At 45.5% G+C, this 23,350-nt stretch overlaps 1 protein-coding gene across 8 annotated transcripts in view; it reads right to left on the bottom strand.

Annotated features, from left to right (window-relative positions):
* Window positions 1–23,350, bottom strand: part of MSI2 (musashi RNA binding protein 2) — a 594,728-nt gene that overhangs the window by 90,474 nt on the left and 480,904 nt on the right. For all 8 annotated transcript variants that reach the window (XM_083379763.1, XM_083379764.1, XM_083379767.1 and 5 more), the window contains exon 9: window positions 9,094–9,208. In XM_083379763.1, the coding sequence (XP_083235889.1) occupies window positions 9,094–9,208 (115 nt within the window). The remainder of the gene's footprint in view (window positions 1–9,093; window positions 9,209–23,350) is intronic.

The raw sequence follows: 23,350 nt of genomic DNA, 5'->3' as shown, positions 1-23,350 counted from the left end.
AATGATTGTAATGTCGTGTATTCATTCAAGGCGGATGACTGATGTGGCATCAAAGCATCCATCATCAATCAATAAAAGCCACCAGATTAGGGAAGGCTGCTTTAGCCAACTCAAACAAAGGCACGCTCGGTGCCAGGATAAGCCACCGACTTTCTTGCCCTTTCACATCACAAGGGAAACAGAAGCTCGAAACCAATCTACTGGGATCAGTGAGCACAAATAAGGACACCTGTGTCCCCTCCCACCTCTGCTACGGTCCCTCATTCCCCACCTCTGACAACAAAGACCAAATATACAGCTGACTGGGTAGTAGTTCTCATCCATATATCCCATCACAGAACATTTCTTGAGGTCAGGCAGATGAAATCATAAATTTATAATACAACATTACTTCAATTTTCCTCTTCATTTGCCGCTGCAGTGCCCAGCTCTGCTCTAACGAGTCAGAGCCTGATCTGCAAGGGGGGAAAATTGGCTGGCTGAATATCAATAGCACATTAACATTGTGCCCGTGTGGATGCTTCATCAAGCCAAATTATGGGCCGGCCGGCCCATCCGCCATTTCCCATTTAGCCCCCATTCTCGCCTGGCGATGGGCACTGAGCAATTTATTTGCTTCAGTACTTCTGGCGAATGATCAATCTTGCAGTAATTATCTCTTGTCACTAAACTGAGAAATCAAGGCTCTGCCTGGATTACCTCCCTTGAAGAGAGAACTTCGTATCTACATCAACCATCAGACATGCTTTTCACAACACAACTTCTTCACCACCCTTTCCCTGGGCTTATTAGTGACAGGGTACCAAGTTAAACCTACAGTTCTAAGGCCCTTGGTTGCTGGTGATTGGATTCAGGTCTTTTCTTATGGTGCTAAGAATTGTGGCAGCCATAAACCACAAATCCATTTGCAGATTGCCTAGTTTAGGTGACCCAAATGGACCTGGAATGCCATCGTGTGTTACCAGGTTCAGATTGCCCTGAATCTGTGTTTTTCAAACTTGTCCAGTTTAAGATGTGTGGACTTCCAACTTCCAAAATCCCCCAGCCAGTACCTTTTTTCGCCAGTGACTTTATCCTAGGACAGGGGTAGGCAACTCTGCCTCTTTTATGACTCGTGGACTTCAACTCCCAGAATTCCTGAGCCAGCATGGCTCAGCATGGAAACCTCTCCCTTTCTCCTCAGCACGGCTGGCTCAGGAATTCTGGGAGTTGAAGTCCACGGGTCATAAAAGAGCCAAGGTTGCCTACCCCTGTCCTAGGAGGATTATGAGAGACTGGGCAGGTTGAGAAAGAAATGGAAGAGAGAGCAGAGAAGTTATCAAGAGATGGAAGGGCAAATCTATTGCTGGCTTATTCCAAGGCAGTTTTGCCCAGGTGACAAAAGGGGAAGAAGCATTTCGAATCATTCAAAGAGACTTTGCTTTGTCTAATTCTATAAACAAAGAGGAGCAACTCATTTTGCAGTTTGCAAGATCTGTATTTCTGAATTTACTCCCAGGCTAGCATCAAAGATACCTGACTATGAACGTAGGTACTTCTTGCTTTCTTGATCTTGTGTCGTGACAAGGAGACTATGACACAGGATGGGGCGTCATTACAGAGGATTTTGTTGCAGGCTGCTTCAAACCTCCAGCCAGCCCAGTGTCCATTAATACAACATCTAAATTTGCATGCTACTTTTTATTAGGCCAAATTGAAAATGCAGTGCACAATAGGCAAGGTTTCACGGAAGATGCAAAGTTTCATTTGTGGGGTGGAGGTAGGGCGTTTGCATTTCATTACTTCATAGCCCAACGTGTTGTTTGAAACAATCAATCAATCAATCAATCAATCAAATCAATCAGAATAGAACTGGAAGGGACCTTGGAGGTCTTCTAGTCCAGCCTCTTGCTCAATCAGGAGACCCTACACCATTTCAGACAAGTGGCTGTCCAGTCTCTTCTTAAAGAACACGTGTTAATCAAAGAACAATTTAAATGTATTATGTACATTTGTATATAATGTATACAAATAAGCAGAAGTCTAAGAACGGGCCTCCAGGGCAGAGATTCTGGGATTTGAGCTGAAGTCAGGGGCTGCTTAGAAGAGATGGAGAAGGAGAAGAACATGAGAAGGACGAAGTTTTCAAAATTTGGGGATTTAACCTTGGAATACATAAGCAGAAGTCTCTGTTCCTTTACTCCAGACAAAAAGGGGAAGCCATATAGGTGCTCTTCAATTTACAACCGGTTTTTTTGGTGACCGAACTTACAGCTGCACTGAAAAAAGTGACTTATGACGATTTTTCAGACTTACAACCGTTGCAGCATCCCCATAAACACGTGATCAAAATTCATATGTTTAGCAACTGGCCTATATTTATAATGGTTGCAGTATCCGGGACAAGTGATCACTTTTTGTGACCTTCTGACAAGCAAAATCAATGGGGAAACCAGATTCATTGATCAACCATACCACTAGCTTAACAACTGCAGTGATTCACTTAACAGCCATGCCACGGAAGATCATAAAATGGGGATAAACTCACATAACAACTGCCTCGCTTAGCAAGAGAAAGCAAGAGAAACTTGAGGACTACCTGTATGGGATGATGGTGAGCATTGCCCACCCAAAAGTAAGTAAACCTGAGGATGAATACATCACGTAAACTGATTAAGCCAGCAAACACCTCTAGATTACATCTGGGGGAGATGATGATGATGATGATAATGTTGGAAGGGACCTTGGAGGTCATCTAGTCCAACCCTCTGCTCAGGCAGGAAACCCTATACCATTTCAGACAATTAGCTGTCCAGTCTCTTCTTAAAAACTTCCAGTGTTGGAGCATTCACCGCTTCTGGAGGCAGGTTGTTCCACTGATTAATTGTTCTAACTGTCAGGAAATTTCTTCTTAGTTCTAGGTTGCTTCTCTCCTTGATGAGTTTCCATCCGTTGCTTCTTGTCAGGTGCTCTGGAGAATAGCTTGACTCCCTCTTCTTTGGGGCAGCCAACACTGCTATCATGTCACCCCAGTCCTTCTCTTCATTAAACTAGACATACCCAATTCCAGCTACCGTTCCTTATATGTTTCAGCCTCCAGAATGCATTACTGTAATCCAGTTAGGAAGTGACAAGGGAGTGAGTGACTGTAAGAAGTCCCATGGATCATCCACACGTGCAACCATGTACCCTGGCCTCTGACCTGACTACTAGGGATCTATCTAATTTGCTTAACAAAATAACAGAGTTGGAAGGGACCTTGGAGGTCTTCTAGTCCAACCCCTTATACCATTTCAGACAAATAGCTGTCCAATCTCTTCTTAAAAATTTCCAATGTTGGAGCACCCAGAATGTCTGGAGGCAAATTGTCCACTGATTAATTGTTCTGTCAGAAATTTTCTCCTTAGTTCTAAGTTGCTTCTCTTTGATTAGTTTCCATCCGTTGCTTCTTGTCAGGTGCTTTGGAAAATAGCTTGACTCCCTCTTCTTTGGGGCAGCCCCTGAGATACTGGAACACTGCTATCATGTCCCCCCTCGTCCTTCTCTTCATTAAACTAAACAGACCCAATTCCAGCCGTCGTTTTTTTTCCGATTCCCTCTGACACTAATAGTGATGTCTGAGGACTTTTTGGGCAGAGGAAGAATGTCCAATGGATTCTCAGGCAAGGACACTGCAGGAGTAGGGAAATATCCCAATTCTTTGCCTCTCTCAAGGAGGGAGCAAGTTTATCTACCAAGATTTGGGGAAGACTTCTGGAACATACTTTCACCACCGTGTAGAGTGGCTTTAGGCAGATTTTACTGGCCTAAATCTCTTCCCCACAAAGCAACGGAATTAGGATTAAAGAAGGAAGAAGGGGGCTTTTGCTTGGATTGGCCTCTTGGCCCCAGAAGATCAGCGGCAATCCCTTTCTCCTGCATTTAACTTTTGGCTGAAACTATCCTTGCTGAGCTTGTCGATCAGAAGGTTGGCAGTTTGGCGAGTCGAATCCCAAGTGCCGCGTAGCACAGTGAGCGCCTGTTACTTGTCCCAGCTTCTGCCAACCTAGCAGTTCGAAAGCACATAAAAATGCAAGTAGAAAAACAGGGACCACTACGGTGGGAAGGTAACAGCGTTCCGTGCGCCTTTGGCGTCTAGTCATGCCGGCCACATGACCACGGAGACGTCCTCGGACAAGCGCTGGTTCTTCGGCTTTGAAACGGAGATGAGCACCGGCCCCTAGAGTTGGAAACGACTAGCACGCATGTGCGGGGGAACCTTTACCTTTACCTTTACCTTTACCTTATCTGCCCTGCATGACAAAAAGGGCAACTGGAAACAATGAAAAGCCTGTGCTTCAGGTTCTAGTGGCTCTCCGTGTTACTCAGGGTGTTAGGCTCCCTTTTCCTTCACTTTCTCCGGCAAGGGCCATCTCCTCTGGAAAAGCAACCTTTCTCTGAAGGACACAAATGTCTTTTATGCATGAATGCAACCCCATCTAGATGGAACGTCTGCACTAATGCACAGCTGGGTCTGGCTCCCACAGTAATATTACAAAGTCAGGCACAGATTTCTTGAAATGAGACCTTCACATTAGGTATATTTCAGGGATCTGGAGATATAAATTTTACCAACAGATTTTTTTTTTGTAGTGTGTGTGTGGGGAAGGGAGTTCAAAATTTCAAATATAGCATTTAAGGGGAGGGGAAGAGAAAGGAAGGGGGAAGGAAAGTGGAAGAAGAGACGGGAAGGAAAGGAAAGAAGGGAAGTGGAAGGGGAGGGACAGGGAGGGGAGGAAATTAGAACAAGGGAAGAGAAGGAAAGGGGAAGAAGTGGTGGGGAAGGGAGGAAAGGGGAAGGGAAGTGAAATGGAAGAAGAGGAGGGAAGGAAAGGGGAAGAAGAGAAGGGAATGGAAGGAAAGGGGAAGAAGGGGACAGGAGAGGAGGGAAGAAGATGGCACTACAGGGGATGGCTTACAGAAGGTTTAAAATATGAAGTACCGCTTGAAAATGAAAAAGAGGCCCCTTACTTAAGTCATACCCCACAAATTTTCCTTGGGCATCCTCTAAAAGAACGAAGACTAAAAGAACACGCCGGTTTTTTTGCCTTACAGGCCCTTCACTGCTGGAGGATCTCCTGGAAAATTTTAGTGGAAATTTCACTAAGATTGAGGTGCAACGTAGTCTGGATTCCCAGGAGGGAGCAGCTGCATGCCAAAGAACCAAGAGACAGTGAAATTCAGATACAGGTAGTGCTCGACGTATGACCACAATTGAACCCAAAATTCCTGTTGCTAAGCGAGACATTTGCAAAATGTGTTTTGTCCCATTTTACCACCTTTCTTACCAATTGAGGCCTTTGAACTATGGTGCTGGAGAAGACTCCTGCGAGTCCCATGGACTGCAAGGCGATCTCCTAGAGGAGAGGAGATCAACCCTGACTGCTCTTTAGAAGGCCAGAACCTGAAGCTGAAACTCAAATACTTTGGCCACCTAATGAGAAGGAAGGACTCACTGGAGAAGAGCCTAATGCTGGGAAAGGTTGAGGGCAAGAGAAGAAGGGGACGACAGAGGAGGAGGTAGCTAGTTGGAGTCACTGAAGCAGTAGGCGTAAGCCTAAATGGACTCCAGAAGATGGTGGAGGACAGGAAGGCCTGCAGGAACGTTGTCCATGGGGTCGCGATGGGTCGGACACGACTTCGCAACTAACAACAACAACCACCTTTCTTGCCACAATTGTTAAGTGAATCACTGCAGATGTTAAGTGGTTGTTAGGTGAACCTGGTTTCCCCGTTGACTCTGCATGTCAGAAGGGCTGCCAAAGGTGATCACGTGACCTGGGGGACACTGCAACCGTCACAAAGACATGCCAGTTGCCAAGCATCTGAATTTTGAACACGTGATCACAGGGACGCTGCAGTGGCTGTAAGGGTGAAAAACGGTCAGGAGTCACTTTTTCTGGTGCCATTGTAGCTTTGAACAGTCACTAAAAGAACTGCTATAAGTCGAGGACTACCTGTAGTTTGGTTGGGAGGAAAAGGGTCAGGAGAGCCCCTCCTTAGAAGTTCTCAGAGTAAATCCTTAACGATGCAAGTCGTTGCTTTAGTTGGGCAAGATTTCAGCCTGTGGATGAGGAACAATAAAGGAAACTCCTTAGAAGTCACTGTGTGTCAGAATCCATTTATATCATATTCATAAATGGAATGTTTCAAACATTATTCCATGGATTCTGCCATCTCCCGAAGAGAAGAGAATAGATGTGTACTGAACCGGTATTAGGCATTTCAAAGGAAAGGAGAAGCCTTTTGAACTGGGGAAAGAAAAGGGGGGGCTAGCATCTGGGTTGTGTCACGGAAGAGAGCAATAAACATGAAGGGTCCTAAGTTCCTTTTTCCCACGAGAGGGATGATACGAGATAAAGGATGGGGGACTGACCAAATGGGGTTAAGGGGGGTTAAACCGGGAACTCTTTATAAGGGTTTACTTTGTGGAATAATATTAAGTCCTGTCTCGTTACCTACAACCAAGCATGTCATAGTAAAGATTCTTTTTGGAATAGATTTGACTCCAAGAATTTTGTGTTCCTAAGACGTGGTTTGGGGTGGGTCCTGACACTGTGTGTGTTTTTCTTGGGGAAAAAATTCTATCTTCTAGGTCAGTTAAGTTTCAGGAATCCTCACTGACCAACTGAAACCGGGAAGCCTTTCTTATTTCCTCTCTGCCCAGTATCTCAAAAGGATGACTGGCAAGTCTATTTTGGTTTCCTCCTTCGTTCCATGCTCAAAGCACATGGAATGGAATCACATGACTAAAAGGGCTTTAAGGTCCTGGCTCTCAAGCCACATTTTGGCCTTCCTATGCTAATTTTGCTTGATGAGTTAATTACACCCTTCTTCCCTTCATGGGTGGAATTTCACTGCTGTGCAGTTGACAGGTTAGCCAAGGAAGATTTTGATTGCACCGCTCAGAATCTGCTGACAGCCATCGACCTTGAGGCTGACTTGGGAGAAGCAACAGGGACACATGGGGACGAAGGACCTGGCATGCTCAGAGTTTCTCTGCTGCCTGCAACTCGGCTGCTTCATGAGGCCACCACAACAATGCTCGGAGCTCCAACGGGTCCAGGAAAGAGCTGGAGCAGATAATTAAGCGTCTGGCCTTCATCATGAATCAATCACTCATTCAGAGCAAATCAGGCTGATTTAAAATTAATAAGTTCGCATTAGGAGTCACCCTGCAAAAACTAGTGCAACCAAACCAATTTGGATCTCTTAATGAAGCGGTGCCCCCTACGTGCACTAACAGGCACCCGTGTGATCGAAGGAGACTTGCCAAAAAAAAAAACCAACCCCACAATTCCATTCAGCCGAAGGTGGCTCCAGTCTGCAGTTTCCACACTCCACACTTTTAGCATCTCGTGTAGGGCAAGAGTTATCTTAAGCACAAGTGACTCCTAAGCATATCTCAGGGTCAAACTTTTTCCAATTATAAGGGGCGAGTCCTGACTGTCAAAGCAATTTTCAATTTTCCTGCCAATAAGAGCAGTAGAGAACCTCATCAGTTCAAGGGAAATGTTTCTTGATGGGTGATTTTCCTGCTCTAAGCCCACGGTACACACGACAGAACTCACCTGGAGGAAAGGCATGTATACACTTGGAGACAGATGGGGGACTGAAAGAAAGAGAGACACTTAAAAAGAGAAGCCCCTCGACTGCACCTGAAGGCAGGACAAGAAGCAACGGATGGAAACTAATCAAGGAGAGATCCAACCAAGTACTAAGGAGGAATTTCCTGAGAGTGAGAACAATTAGCCAGTGGAACTACTTGCCTCCAGAAGTTATGGGTGCTCCACTGCTGGAGGTTTTCAAGAAGAGATTGGACAGCTATTGTCTGCAATGGTAAAGGGTCTCCTGCTTGACCAGAGGGTTGGACTAGAAGACCTCCAAGGTTCCTTCCAGCTCTGTTATTCTGATTCATTGTGTTGGTTAAAACTTCTGCATTAGATAAGGGGTCCTTGGTGCTCTCAGAGCTTGGTTGTTTTCCTGCAGGCGTTTCCTTATCCAAACTAGCCCACTGATGACGTTACCTAATTTGGGTAATGAAATGTCTGCAAGAAAACAACCAAGCTCACAGAGCACCAAGGACTCCTCCTTTCAACCCTGAGCTACAAATATTCTCCTTTATTGGTCCCGCACTAAGTGTAGATCAAAGAATTAGAAGGACTGAAGTATGAACTTGCTAACACAAACTTAAGAGGGTGTCAGGTGGAAAAGTAAAACATCATTTCTGGGGAGCCGGGGAAAAATATTAACAGTGTGTAAAGAGCTTCTTGATATCCTTCTCCGTTGATTTACCTGCCAGTCCCCCTACCTAGGTACCCACAGGCACGTCTGCACAGATAGTTGCTACACAGACCCCAAGCAATTCTTAGGTAATGTCAGAGAAACTAAGCAAAAGCAAATGAGAGCCAATTATAACTGAGAATGATCTATCATACAAATGCTATTAAATACAATTTATCCTGTTTAATTAGTATTTTTCTGGACACAATAGTTTGGACTCAAATACCATCTTTTCTCCTTGGAACTTCTAATTATTGCCACAACCCATGCTATTAAGCTGCTCCCCAGGACTCCTCCAGCTTTTGTGCCATTTAAAGCCACAAAGATTTTTAATTATCTCCGCTAAACTGTCAAAGGTACCTTGAAGAATCTGTGGCCTCCCTACCCTGAAGGAAAAAAGGAGAATTTTTAACCATAAATTTATTTATTTTAATGAATGTGGGGAGAAATCCTCCTGGAAATAGCCATTTAAATGCAAATTCTGATATTCCAGAGCTGGCACAGATATTGGGTGTGGCAGCCTATGTAAGTCAGATAAATTCTGAACCTAGGAATTTTGATAATCCAGTGATAAAGCACCAAACAGGACCTTGCCAATTTATTTATATTTATTTATTAAATTTATATGCAATCCATCTCACTATCCGAAACGATTCTGGGCAGTTTATAATGTAATAAAAATAGAAATGTAAAAATAGTTATAAATATTAGAGCAGTTAAATTGCTCGGCTATTGTTAAGCCTCGCAGAACACTGAAATTCTAGTCAATTATCCGTTCCCGTGCAAACTTACCCAACATTCCCATTCCAAGCATAAAAGCATCCATAGTATATGGTAATCCGCGAGCTCGTCCTCGTGTCCCTGGTGGAAACATCACTTCTTTAGGTTGTGCTTTCTTACATTCCACCTATTAAGCAGAAACATGTTACAAATGAAATGCAAATAAATTCAGGCAAAATGTCAAAAGATATGCAGGGTGGAGCTGGGAATAATTTTTAGCAGTCTTCTGTAAAGGTGCATTTTAAAAACAGGCCAGAAAGTGATTTCCAAGGAGTAAATAGGCACAAAAGTGGTTTCGGTTTAGACAGGTAGGAAAAAAATATATGATGATAAATTGTACAGCTATGATACAAGCATCAAAATGGGCATTGAAGTTAGATGCGTGGAAGTTGAGGGCCATCTCTTCCTACTGAAATAATGGTATGATTAATGCAGTTTGAGCTGTTCAGGAATATTGGGGTGGGCAGAATAAAACAAATCAAAATGGTAACTGAAAAAAGAGGTATCAGGATCATCGTCACCATTTATTTATTTTTTACACACTCTCGTGGATGCCCTTCCTCCAGAACTGGGGTATTTGACCAGAGAACAGAACTCTTACTTTATGGAAGGTCTGTGCAAAAATAGAACAGAAGGCACCTTATGAGAGCAACTGTGATAGCAATGCAGCTGGGTCCTCGACTTACGACCACAATGAAGGCCAAAATTCCCATTGCTAAGCGAGATAGTTAAGGGAGTTTTGCCCCCTTTTACCTTTGTTGTTAAGTGAATTGCTGCAATTGTTAAATTAGTAACACCGTTGTTAAGTGAATCTGACTTCCCCATGGACTTTGCTTCTCAGAAGGTCAAAAAAAGGGGATCACGTGACCCCGGGACACGGCAGCCATCATAAAGCAGCCAAATTTTGATCACGTAACCCTAGGGAAGGCTGTTGTGATTCAGGGTCAGCCTGTGGGTTCGGCAGTTGGGTCGGACGACTCAGAGGAGGAGGAGGAGGGGGGTGTTGAAGAGCTTGCTGAGGGGGTTGGACAGCTTGATGAGAGCCCTCAGCCAGGCCCCTCCCACCTGGTCACGATGGAGACCCAGCTGTGTGAGCCTGACAACGTGGATGAAGATGACCCACAGCTGGCCCTGTTCAAGGACGCCCGACACAGGAGGCAGTCAATCAGGAGTAAACAGAGGAAGGCAATGGGGCTCCTCGGAAGGAGGCAGAGAGAAGCCACGCCCTGAACTGTATAAAAAGGGGAATGCGTGGGAGGGCTGGTTTGCTGAAGGCAACCGCTTGAAAAGCTCCTGTTTCTTGGTTTGTGTCTTGTTCTATTTGTTTTTGTATCATTAAATTTGGCAGGCGTAATTCCAGCCTCTTGCCTTCTTGTAAAAGGGGTTGTCCCTGCTTTTTCTGCAGGGCCGGTAGCAGGCTGGTACAGAACAAAGGCTGCAATGGTCGTAAGTCTGAAAAACCATTATAAGTCACTTTTTCCAGTGCCCTTGTAACTTTGAACAGTCACTAAACAAATAGTTGTAAGTCGAGGACTACCTATAGCAGCAGAGGTTGGGATTACCTGTTGAACAGAGATTGTGAAAACATTTGCCAGAATCTTCCTCTCCTTAAAAACATTTTCTCCTTCTTGTTCATTTAGACAATTAGACAAATACCCTTTTTTAAAATTAGAAGTTGAGTGTGGATGAGCAATCAAGACAAAACTGGAGCACAGAAGGAAGAAGAATGCCCCCCCCCACACACATATATGACACCAATGAAAATCATTCTGTGTCCTCAAACAAACAATTGGGTCAGCAGGGAATCAATAGTGCCTTCTCATTTCCGTGGAAAGTACTTGACAATAAGGGTGGGGTGGATTTTTATTTGCACACTTCCTAAACACATCATGGGTGTCGCTTAGCCTATAGCAGTGACGGCGAACCTTTTAGAGACCAAGTGCCCAAACTGCAACCCAAAACCTACTTAGGTATCGTCAGGTGCCGGGTGGGCGTGGCCCATTGGGTGGGCGTGGCCCATTGGGTGGGTGTGGCTGCAGTGGTGACGGCAGTCTGGGTGGGACTAAAAAGTTCAGTCAATCAATTCTAACTTTGCGAGATCCTTTTTTTCCCTGTGAGAAGTTGAAATTGATTGATTGATTGATTGATTGAACTTTTTCTCTCTTTTTTTTTGCACACGGTGGGGGAGGCCTAAAGTGAAAAGGTTTTATAAAACCCAGCTGAAGGCCTAGGACTGGGGCGACGGCGTGCGTGCCCACAGAGAGGGCTCTGTGTGCCACCTGTGGCACACGTGCCATAGGTTCGCCACCACGGGCCTATAGTTCATGTAGCCCGGTGATGGCAGACCTATGATACTTGCGTCACAGGTGTCACCAATTATTGTTTTTAGTGACACGTCAGGTTTATAGACCCTCTGGAAGTTGTGCAAAAGGGCCCTGCTCTACCGTGGCCCCTGGAGCCTCCAAAAAGTGCATGAGAACGGGGCACGCTTTCCCACTCATTTTGGAGGGTTGCTACAGAAAAGGGGTCTTCAAATTTGGCAACTTTTAAGACCTGGGGATTTCAACTCCCCAAATTCCCCAGTCAGTCATGTTGCCTGGGGAATTCTGGGAGTTGAAGTCCACAAGTCTTTAAAGTTGCCAAGTTGGGATGAACCAGCTGAGTCCAAGAGGAGGGGTCAAATGCATCATCAGTTGGAGTTGCTATGCTCTCATAACAGACCAGCCCCCCCGCCCCCAAATTCTATTGACTTATCTAGCAATAATTCGCCTTGAGCATTAATAGATCAAATTCTTGTGTATAAAAGGTAAAGGTAAAGGTTCCCCCGCACATGCGTGCTAGTCGTTTCCGACTCTAGGGGCCAGTGCTCATCTCCATTTCAAAGCCGAAGAGCCAGCGCTTGTCCAAGGACGTCTCCGTGGTCATGTGGCCGGCATGACTAGACGCCAAAGGCACACAGAACGCTGTTACCTTCCCACCGGAGTGGTCCCTATTTTTCTACTTGCATTTTTACGTGCTTTCGAACTGCTAGGTTGGCAGAAGCTGGGACGAGTAACAGGCGCTCACTCTGTTACGCGGCATGAAATAAACTCATAGTGCGTTTGAACCCTCTCCTGGCTCCTGATTTCCTGCGCCTGACAGTCACAAGGCCACGCAAGAGCAACTTGGAGCTGCTTCAGATAGGCATTTTTTTTTTGGGGGGGGGGAAATTACAGTTATGTTAAGTATTTCTTTACTAAAAAAATTAAATAAGTTCATTTATTATTCCTTGTTACAAACTGTTTCTCTTTTGTCCAGAGTGTGTGCGTAACATGCCAGAAATGTCAAGTTGGGCATTTTCTGAATTTTAGATACACTGAGCTCACTACCTGTTCCCAGATGCAAGCAAACTACAAGTTTATTTCATCTTAAAGGGTGAACGTCCAAATAAATGTTACATTTACAGAAGTCACTTGGCTCACTTCTGGCTTTATGGAAGGGGAAGTTTCCCTCCTTCAACTTCTCCAGATCTCCTTCTATTTTTTGCTAATTGTAGAGTTCCCAATCTAACATTAGCCTTCCTTCTTATTTCTCAACTTCATGCTCCTCCTCATTCGCTATCTGATTTTTAGCGATGATTCGACCAATGCTGTTGTCCGACTTTCTTCCGTTGTGTACAAATCAAGCAAGATATCTAAGAGGACATGTCAGCATTTGCCCACCCCATGGTTTGGCTTTGAGGACAGTTCACAGGAGAAATCAGCCGGTGGAGCCAGAGCGGAAAGGTAGGTGCGCGGAGGTGCAAAACTGATAATTGCACCAGACAGAACGCCGTTAAACGACTCTATTTCTAACAGCGCTATCGGTAGCAGAGGATCCATTGTCTTCTAGTAACTAACTGCCCGTTTCTAGGCAACCTGTCAGCGAAAATTTCAGGTTTCTGCAATTTTCATTTAGGTAACGTAAAGGTTAACTGACTGCCAATGGGAGTATTTAAAAACAAAACCACCCACACTCTTTCCCCCCCCCACTTCTCTGGCTAGGAAGCCTCCCGGTGTGTTTTATTTATTCAGCTTGTAATAGTGCATCAAGGAATAGACATCTATTCTGCCAACACAGTTGTCAACTTTCTAGCTTCTCAGAAATGGCTCAGAGTTGGCCAGAACACTTTTGAGCAGGGGTGTCAAACTCAGTTTCATTGAGGGCTGCATCAGCATTGCGGTTGCCCTCAGGGGGCCGGGTGGGTGTGGCTCGGGTGGGCGTGGCCTACTGGGTGGGTGTGGCTAGAGTGCGTATGGCTTACTGGGTGGGCGTGGCCAGCTCTACATCGTTCGCATCAAGGGTGCCTATGGGGGCCTGGGCAGGAGTGGGACAGATCTGGGGGTCTCTGGCAGAAGGAGGGTCTCTGGGCCAGGGCCAAGGCAGCGGGGGCCGTTCCCTCACTGTTTCCAGGATGGCTTCGTGGGCCACATGAAACCACTTCGCGGGCCGGATCCGGCCCCCGGGCCTTGTGTTTGACATGTCTGCTTTTGAGGATCGGCAACGGATACCTCCATCGCCACCGGGCCCATATTTTACTGTGGGAAGAAGTAAAGGGAGGTGCTTTTTCAAAAGGCAACTGGGCTTTCTGTGTTTTTTCTCCTGAAGACGTTTCGCTTCTCATCCAAGAAGCATCTTCAGTTCTAAATTGTGCTGTGCTGAATTGTGAGCCATCAGCCCAAGTTCCTCTGATTTCACAAAAATGGGCCCCAAAGCAAAGTCTGAATCTGAAAACGAAAGCCATTATTGCAATCCCTGGTCTTGGTAAAATCAGAATACAGGTAGTCCTTGACTTATTTTATTTATTTTTATTTTATTTTAATCCCATTTATATCCCGCCCTTCTCCGAAGACTCAGGGCAGCTTACAATCTAAAGCACAAATCAATGTGCTTAGCAATAGCCTTCATTCTATGTATATGCCTGCTTATTAGGGCTTTCGAGGGGGCCCAAGCGGCATTATTACAAAGTCAGCTTATTGCCCCCAACAATCTGGGTCCTCATTTTACCTACCTCGGAAGGATGGAAGGCTGAGTCAACCTTGAGCCTGGTGGGATGCGAACCTGCACTAATTGCAGGCAGCTGGTGTTACTTAAGGAGGCATTAGCCCACTGCTCCACCAAGGTCCATTTATTTAGCGACCAGAGGTATAACAGCACTGAAAACAGTAACTTACATCCTAGTCCTCACAGCATCCTCATAGTTACGTGATCCTCTTTTGGGTATTTGGCAACCAGCTTGCATTTATGACAGGTTGCAGAGTCTCACGGTCATGTATGTAATCACATGTTGTGACTTTCTTTGCCTTTTTTTCTGGCAAAATACACCCCTTGGAGAAGCTAGATTGAGACTTAGGACTATTTGATTTGCTTAATGACCATGTGATTTGCTTTATGACTGTGGCGACTTGCTTTAAAGTTGGACAAAAAGTGACTTGTTAAAACTGAGTCCAGTCAAGTGGTGACTCAACATATGACTTACAACCAAAATTCCGGGCTCAATTGAAATCGAGGACTACCTGGCAAATGGTCTTTTATTTTATCAACTTTTTGACTCCGTGAAGATCTTATCAATTCCGCTTGGATTTCCCCTTCCCATCTGACTTCCTTCATATATTTGACATAATTTATGTCCCATCCATTCTCTTTAGACCAGGGGTGTCAAACTGCTGGCCACGGGGCAGTTGCATCATGTGGAGGCCATGCCCCACCTCAGCTCCAGCAATGCAAAAAAGGTCGCGATATGTCGCGACATGTCACGTGACATGGTGAGTTTGACACCCGTGCTCTAGATGATTAAATCCATCTCATAGGACTTCTTTCATACCGTCCACTTACATCTGTAATCAATTCCCTTTCACTCATCATCCATTCAGTCTTGATCCTATTTTCCCCCCCCCATGTTTTACCATTCACACCTACTGTAAGATCTTCACCCCCAGCTAATTCGATTTATATTTTCATGGCTCCTGACGCACCAATTCTCACTTCCATCTAACAATGGGGGTGGCAAATTTTCTCATCAAACATAACTTGGTCTAACCCAATCACGAGCAGCCCTTGACTTACGACCACAACCGAGCCCAAAATTTCTATTGCTAAGTGAGACATTTGTCAAGTGAATTTTGCCCCATTATATGAACTTTCTTGCCACAGTTGTTAAGTGAATCACTGCAATTGTTAAGTTAGTAACAGGGTTGTTAAGTGAATCTGGCTTCACCGCTGACACTCTGCTTGTCAGAAGGTCACAAAAGGGGATCACATAACCCCAGGATGCTTGCAACAGTCATAAATATGAGTCAGTTGCCAAACATCCGAATTTTGATCATGTGACCATGGGGATGCTGCAACGGTCGGAAGATTGAAAAACGGTCATTAGTCACTTTTTTCAGTGCTGTTGTAACTTCAAATGTCGACTGGTGGCCCCCAGGGGGAGGGCGTTCTCTGTGGGCGCGCCAGACCTGTGGAACCGCTTGCCGGTTGAGCTCCGGATGGCCCCCGACCTCCGCTCCTTCCGGCGGGATCTAAAAACTTATTTATTTGAGCAATCCGGCCTGGTCTGATGGGTTTGCAGTTGGGTTTTTAATATGGTTTTAACTTTTGTATAGATCGGGCATAAATTATTTAATTGTTTTTTAACTTTTGTACTTTGCTTTTTAATATTTATTGCCCTGTACACCGCCCTGAGTATATCGGGGGAAGGGCGGTATAAAAATTTAATAAATATAAATATAAATATAAATGGTCCCTAAATGAACTGTTGTAACTGTTGTAAGTCGAGGACTACCTGTACCAGGCAGTTAGGCACACGTCCATTCAAAAGTCTTGCCTCAAGCAGGATTATTTAATTCATTGCAAGCTAGAATCTTAGAATCTACTTTCCAGGCCAATATACAAGTTTGTTGTATCTCATGCGCTAGGAAATACATGCAATGCAGTGACATAAATCCAAGATCTTATTTCTTTAAAACAAGTTATGATCTGGAAAAGCATACGCATTCCCCACTCCAATGTTTTCATGCCGCGGAGTAATCGCTGACATCTTCCAGGCACTTCTGTTTCCATCACTCTGTCTAATATTAAAAACAAACTAGCCTGCCTAAATTGACAATTAAAGAGAAAATGAAGTTTGGATTAGTGCTGTTAAAAACAATAAACGGAACAATTAGCTTTCCAAGCCACAAAAATGAGCTACTGCTGGTATCTGACAGACAAGCTTAATTTATGATGTTCACAGCACAGAAGGACCATACAATGGGAATCCCAGAAAGCTAATAAGTAGGTTTAATTTTTAAAAAAAAGAGAGAGAGAGACTGAAATAATAACAACAACATGCTGGGGAAAACCATCTCTCTCTGCTCTCAAGAAAAAGCTCTAAATGTCATCATTTCCTAAAAATATTCATAAAGAGGACATCAACTGCCCATTAACAAATAAAATGTGTGGTTCCGCCCCCCCGCTGGGGGCTGTCCTACCTCTCAGATTTGGCTGCCAGCAGAGGGCAAAATCAGGTGTCCTTTCAACACCCGGCAAGACTGAGAATGGACAGATGACATTTAAGAATGGGCATGATGGAATATCTGGTTTCACCTTTTTGGATAAAAGGTAAACGTTTTCCCTGTCCAGTTGTGTCCGACTCTAGAAGGCGGTGGTCATCTCTGTTTTGTAGCCAAAGGAGCCAACATTGTCCAAAGAGAGTTTCCATGGTCAAGTGGCGAGCGTGACTATACACCGAGGTGCACAGGATGCTGTTACCTTTTCACTGAAGTGGTACCTATTTATCTACTTGCATTTGCCTGCTTTCGAACTGCTAGGTGGGCAGGAGCTGTAGCAAGGAATGGGTGCTCGCCCTGTCGCATGGAGCTCGTGTCTTGAATCTGAACTGTCAGCTCTCTAGCTCAGGGCTTTTTAACCTTTTCACCGATTGTATCACTTTTAGAATATGAGTACCACCACTCGCTGTTGTGATTCAGGGTCAGCCTGTGGGTTCGGCAGTTGGGTCGGACGACTCAGAGGAGGAGGGGGGTGTTGAAGACCTTGCTGAGGGGGTTGAAGATCTTGCTGATGATAGCCCTCAGCCAGGCCCCTCCCACTTGGTCACCATGGAGACCCAGCTGTGTGAGCCTGACAGTGTGGATGAAGATGACCCACAGCTGGCCCTGTTCAAGGACGCCCGATGCAGGAGGCAGTCAAGTAGGAGTAAACAGAGGAAGGCTGTGGGGCTTCTCGGAAGGAGGCAGAGAGAGGCCACGCCCTGAACTCTTTATAAAGGGAATGTTTGGGGAGGGCTGGTTTGCTGAAAGCAACTGCTTAGATAGTGTTTCAAAGCTCCTGTATCTTGGTACGTGTCTTGTTTTTTGTAGTAATAAATTTGGCAGACGTCATTCCAGCCTCTTGCCGTTTATAAAGGGGTTGCCTTTTCTGCAGGGCCGGTAGCAGGCTGGTACAGAACACTAGCCTAGCAAAGGTGTCAAAAACTTGATGACCAAACAAAACAAAACAAAACAAAACAAAACAAAACCAGGAAAAAAACACTAACCCCTTTAATATCCTCTTCTCTCACCCCCTTTAATATCCTCTCGTCTCACCCCTTTATTATCCTCTCTTCTTTCACCCCCCCCCTTTATATCCCCTCTTCTCTCCCCCTGAGCAGGACCCAGGCAACGCTGAATCTCTGCCTGAAGACTGTGTGAGGCCGCCTGCCACCCCTAATCAGCTGGAGCTGCGTGCACTGATCCTGGGCTCTCAGTAGGACCCAGGCAGGCAACGCCTCGCGCAGCTCCAGCTGAATCTCTGCCTGAAGACTGGGTGAGGCCGCCTGCCACCGCCAATCAGCTGCACCTGTGCGCGCTTATCCTGGGCTCTCAGCAGGACCCAGGCAATGGGTTGCGTAGCTCCAGCTGAATCTCCACCCGAAGACTGCGTGAGGCTGCTTGCCACCCCCAAGGCCACCGCCAATCAGCTGGAGCTGTGTGCTTTGATCCTGAGTGCTCAGTAGGACCCAGGCAATGTGCAGTTCCAGCTGACTTTCTCACAAGCCTGTGTGGCGCTGCTGCCGCTTCACACTTTTTTTTTTACAGTGCTGTTCAACCCGTCATACGAGTACCACCTGCCAGGTGCCAACATGCCGCTAGTGGTACGCGTACCACCGGTTGAAAAACCCTGCTCTAGCTGATAAGCTCAGCATCTTTAACTGCTGAGCCAGGTGTCCAAGAATTTCTAATAATTTATGGGTGCACATCATTCCACATCTGTTTTAATCTAGTGGGAATTGAGGCCTGGAGCAGGCTGAAAATCCTACAGTATTTGTAACTCAGGGTTGAACTGTGGGGGTCCTCAGTGTTCTCCAAGCTTGCTGCTTTCTTGCAGATGTTTGATTACCAAACTAGGCAACAGCATCAGTGCTAGTGCAGGGGTCTCCAACCCCCGGTCTGTGGACTGGCACTGGTCTGTGGCATGCCAGAAACTGGGCTGAGCACAGCCCCATCCACAGGATGCAGGCAATGCACGAAACCATGCCACTTCTGGTCCACGGGACTGGTCCCTGATGCCCCAAAGGTTGGGGGCCGTTGTGCTTGTGTGTGTGTGGGGGGGTTTATAGTGAGTGTGTGTTTTTATAGTCTAGTGGCTTGCCCTGTCAGGGTTAGGGGGAAGTGTTTTTGGTGGCTCCTTGATTAGGCTGTTGTTTACTGTTTGTTTGTCTGAGTTGGTAGTTGCTTGATTGGGGTATTGTTTACTACTCATTTGTTTACTGCTCATTTGCTGGTTTTTGAGTGACCCCCTCTGGCCCACAGCTGGCGAGCACCTTCTCAGTCAGTCATCTTGCAAAAGCCAACTGAACGAAGCAACACCTTTCCCTTTCTCTGTCTCCCTGCCCAAGGGAGAGTGAAGGACATGGAAATGGAAACAAGGAGGTGGGATGGATCTTACAAACCAGACTTCTGGTTTCCAGTGATAATGGTCTTTTGGTCTTGCCAGGATGTGATCAGGGAATCTTCAAGCACAGATAGCTTGATCTGGGTTGAATGTAGTTTGGGCTGTTACTCAACGGAAGGTTTATCATTAAAGGGTTCCTGTGAAACTCACTCTCAAATGTGAATCGAAAATAGGCCAGTAAATTCTGATCAGCGCTCAGAATCCACTACCACTAATCCACTGTCAAAGGCAAAACGTACTTTTGCACTGGGCACAAATGCCAAACTTGTGGGCATTTCGTTTCACTGGCAGGGGGCTGCACCATATACAATTTGAAGTTCCCTTAGCACCTAGAACTTTTTCTGCTTTAACTTTTTCTTCATTAGGCAGCCAAAAAGGTAGCTGAAGTGTTACACTTTTATTTAAAGTTGGGGAACAGAACATCAGGTCATATTGGACTATCACACTGTAACCCAACAGCTAAATGTACAGTGAACCCTGAAAGAAGAGCAAGCAAAGAAGGGGAAGCACCTTGAGTGGCTAGAATTACAACCCCTCCCCTTTTTTTAGATTTACTGTATGTATGTATGTATGTATGTATGTATGTATGTATGTATGTATTATGTATGTGTATATACTGTATATATATATATATTCCCCCTTATTGTGCCTTGAAAATGTCCTGTTGTTGTTGTTAGCTGACCCATCGCAACACCATGGACAACGTTCCTCCAGGCCTTCCTGTCCTCTACCATCTTCTGGAGTCCATTTAGGCTCACGCCTCCTGCTTCAGTAACTCCATCCAGCCACCTCATTCTCTGTCGTCCCCTTCTTCTCTTGCCCTCAACCTTTCAATTTCGGCAAGCCGAAAGCCGAATGTCCTGTAAGGTCAGTTAATTATTGAGGGGGGGGGGAGGTTGTGGTTAAGATAACTTGGTGCCCTCTAGAGCAGGGATTTCCAACCTTGACAACTTCAACTCCCAGAATTCCCCATCCAGCAATCAGCTCCAATTAAGGGCTGCCTAATAGATCAGCGAGAATTCAGTTTGGTGGAATCTCCCTCTTGGTGAGATTCTGGGTCAGGTTGGCTATAATCTCCACCATAAGATCAGAAGGTCGGCAGTTTGGCGGGTTGAATCCTGAGTGCTGCGTAACAGAGTGAGTGCCTGTTACTTTTCCCAGCTTCTGCCAACCTAGCAGTTTGAAAGCACGTAAAAATGCAAGTAGAAAAATAGGGACCACTCCGGTGGGAAGGTAACAGCGTTCTGTGCGCCTTTGATGTCTAGTCATGACGTCCTCAGACAAACGCTGGCTCTTCGACTTTGAAACGGAGATGAGCACCGGTCCCTAGAGTCGGAAACGACTAGCACGCATGTGTGGGGGAACCTTTACCTTTAATAGATCAGCGAGAATTCAGTTTGGTGGAATCTCCCTCTTGGTGAGATTCTGGGTCAGGTTGGCTATAATCTCCACCGTAAGACTATAAATTACTGTCATGGACATGGGTTCCCAGAAGTTTTCATCACAGAAGTGGGATCCACTTAGGAGGAATTAGCTCACTGATGGAGCACCTACGTCAAGTGTGCAAATTCTGGCTTCTACACCAGTTTGCAGAAAAACCAAAGAGAGAGGAAGAGACAGGGCAGCCAAAAGGGGTGGGCTTCTCTTCAGGACTGGACTGCTCTCCCATCATCCTCAGCCAACAAACAGATCTGGCCATTGGCTGGAGGTGATGGGGAAAAAAACCATTAAATATGTATCTAGAGATCATTGGGAGAGAATGTATTCTGGATCACTAGCTTATAACTGGGGTTTTCTCTATTATCCGGCCTGCCTTAAGGAAAAGCGTCATCCCAGGAGATCCAAGTAATCTGATCCCATCAGCCTTTTGTAAGGCATTGAAGGCCTGACTGTCTCCCCCAAACTTTTGGGCCGGAAGGTGAAGTGAGGCCTGTTCGCTGATTAGTTTCCTCATCTTATGGCATTGTATTGACTGTTACAACGGCATTGAAAAAAAGTGACTTATAACCGTTTTTCACACTTACGACCATCGCAACATCCCAATGGTCATGTGACTAAAATTCAGACGCTTGGCAACTGGCATGTATTCATGACGGTTGCAGTGTCCCGGGCTCATCTGATTGCCTTTTGTGACCTTCTGACAAGCAAAGTCAATGGGGAAGCCAGATTCACCCAACCGCTGTGTTACTAACTTAACAACCGTGGTGATTCACTTAACAACTGGGGCAAGAAAGGTTGTAAGATGGGGCCAAATGTACTTAACAAATGCCTCACTTGGCAACAGAAATTTTGAGCTCAGTTGTGGTATTAAGTCAAGGACTCCCTGTAATCCTATGATTACAACACTTTTTAGCCCTTGCACGCATGATTCTTTCGTTATTTCTGCCCACGATTGCCCAGGCCTGCGCGAAAGTATGGGGAGATGGATGCCTTTATAAATAGCATAAGTAAACAAACAAACAAGGCTTCACTATTCTTTTTAAAGGATTCCATTTTGTGCCATGCCTCAGCAACTGAGTAAGTGACTTTGCTGGAAGGAATAGAAAATGACAGTGGGTGGGCTGGGAATGAGCTAATCAAAATGAAACTTTTAAGAATTTGCAAAAGTCCAATCTGCTTCTATGCTATTGTACGGAGCAATTTCACAGAGTACAAGGGGGGAAAAAACACACACCAAAAAGCCCAGTCTTTCCTTTCACTACACACAACGTGTGCAGTTTCTATTTCTGAAACACCTCCGTGTCGCAGGAAGGTTATTTTAGGGTGCCTGTTGTGCTTTCTTTTTATGCCTGGTGGGAATAATTTTGCTCCAACACAAATAATGGGCTTCGCTGATTAAGTCCTTTGCTGGCATTTGCTTGCCACTTGTTTAATACGCCATTTGACATTCTTGGGTTATAAATGGCAAGCAAAGTGGAGCAGAGCCGGTAAAATTAGCTCCCCGGCCAGCCTGAGGCTAGAAATAGATTCACCCACACGGTGGCTGAGTCTCCCCCCCAAGCTCTCTTGCACTTTAGGGAGCTGTAAATATCTAGGAAATGTGGTGAAATTTCATAATTATGAGCTTTTGTTTAGAAGACCAACAAGGGAAGAGTTCACCAAAGGATGGAGTTTTAGCAGCTCAGTTATTTTCTAGTCGCCTCTGCAAATGGGGATGTGTAGAGTCTCCAGCCAGCTGTGTCTCTCTTCCCACACACCGAGCTGAGGCTTCCCTTATCAGATGAGTAATTAATCCACAGGCACTTTCCAACGACAGGGAAAAATCATCCAACATCCACCCCAACATCTGGATGACGGGCCCTGACTTCTCCTAGGTAGGTAGTGGAGATGATTCTTCCATTTGTCTGAAATGGTATATAGTTGAGCAGAAGGTTGGATTGGACTAGAAGGCCTTCAAGGTCCCTCCCAAATCAGTTATTCTCCTATCTCCACCTTCCTTGTCAGAGATCCAGTTTGGTGTAGCAGCTAAAGCACCAGGATAGAAATCGGGAGACTGTGAGTTCTAGTCCACCCTAAGGCATGAAAGCCAGCTAGGTGACTTTGGGCCAAACACCAGATGGTGAGTTCTAGTACTGCCTTAGCTATGAAAGCCAGCTGGGTGACTTTGGGATGGTCTCTTTCACCCAGCCCAACTCACCTCGCAGGTTAAATAAGAGGAGGAAGCAGCATTAGATATGTTCGCTACCTTGAGTTGTTTATAAAAAATAACTGAGGCGGGATATAAATTAAATATAGAAATGAATAAATTTCTGCTGAATATCAAATGTGAGAATCACGTTCATGGAAGAATTGCCATGTTCACTGGAGAGTGAAAAAACACATACAGGTAGTCCTCGACTTATAACCACAACTGAGCCCAAAATTTCTGCTGTGAAGTGAGGCAGTTGTTAAGTGAATCTTGCCCCACTTTATGACATTTCTTGCCATATTTGTTAAGTGAATTCCGACAGTTATTAAGTTAGTAACAGGGTGTCTGTTTGTAGCACGTCGGCGTCTTCATTTTCTATTAAAAGGTAAAGGTTTCTCGGTCCAGTCCTGTCTGATTCTAGGATGCGATGCTCATCTCCGTTTTTCGGCCGACGGAGCCAGCGTTATCTGAAGACATTTCTGTGGTCATGTGGCCAGCGTGACTATACCCCGAGGCGCATGGAATGCTGTTACCTTCCCAACAAAAGGGGTACCTATTTATGTACTCGCATTTGCATGCTTTCGAGCTGCTAGGTGAGCAGGAGCTGAGGCATGGAACGGGAGCTCACCCCGTTGCGTGGCACTTGGGTCTTGAACCTGGGCTGTCAGCTTTCCCTATTTTATAGTCGCT

This window comes from Vipera ursinii (genome assembly GCF_947247035.1).
Source record: "Vipera ursinii genome assembly, chromosome: 1".
Lineage (NCBI taxonomy): Eukaryota > Metazoa > Chordata > Lepidosauria > Squamata > Viperidae > Vipera > Vipera ursinii.
The sequence above is the reverse complement of the archived record's forward strand: the minus strand, read 5'-3'. Positions and strand labels throughout refer to the sequence as shown.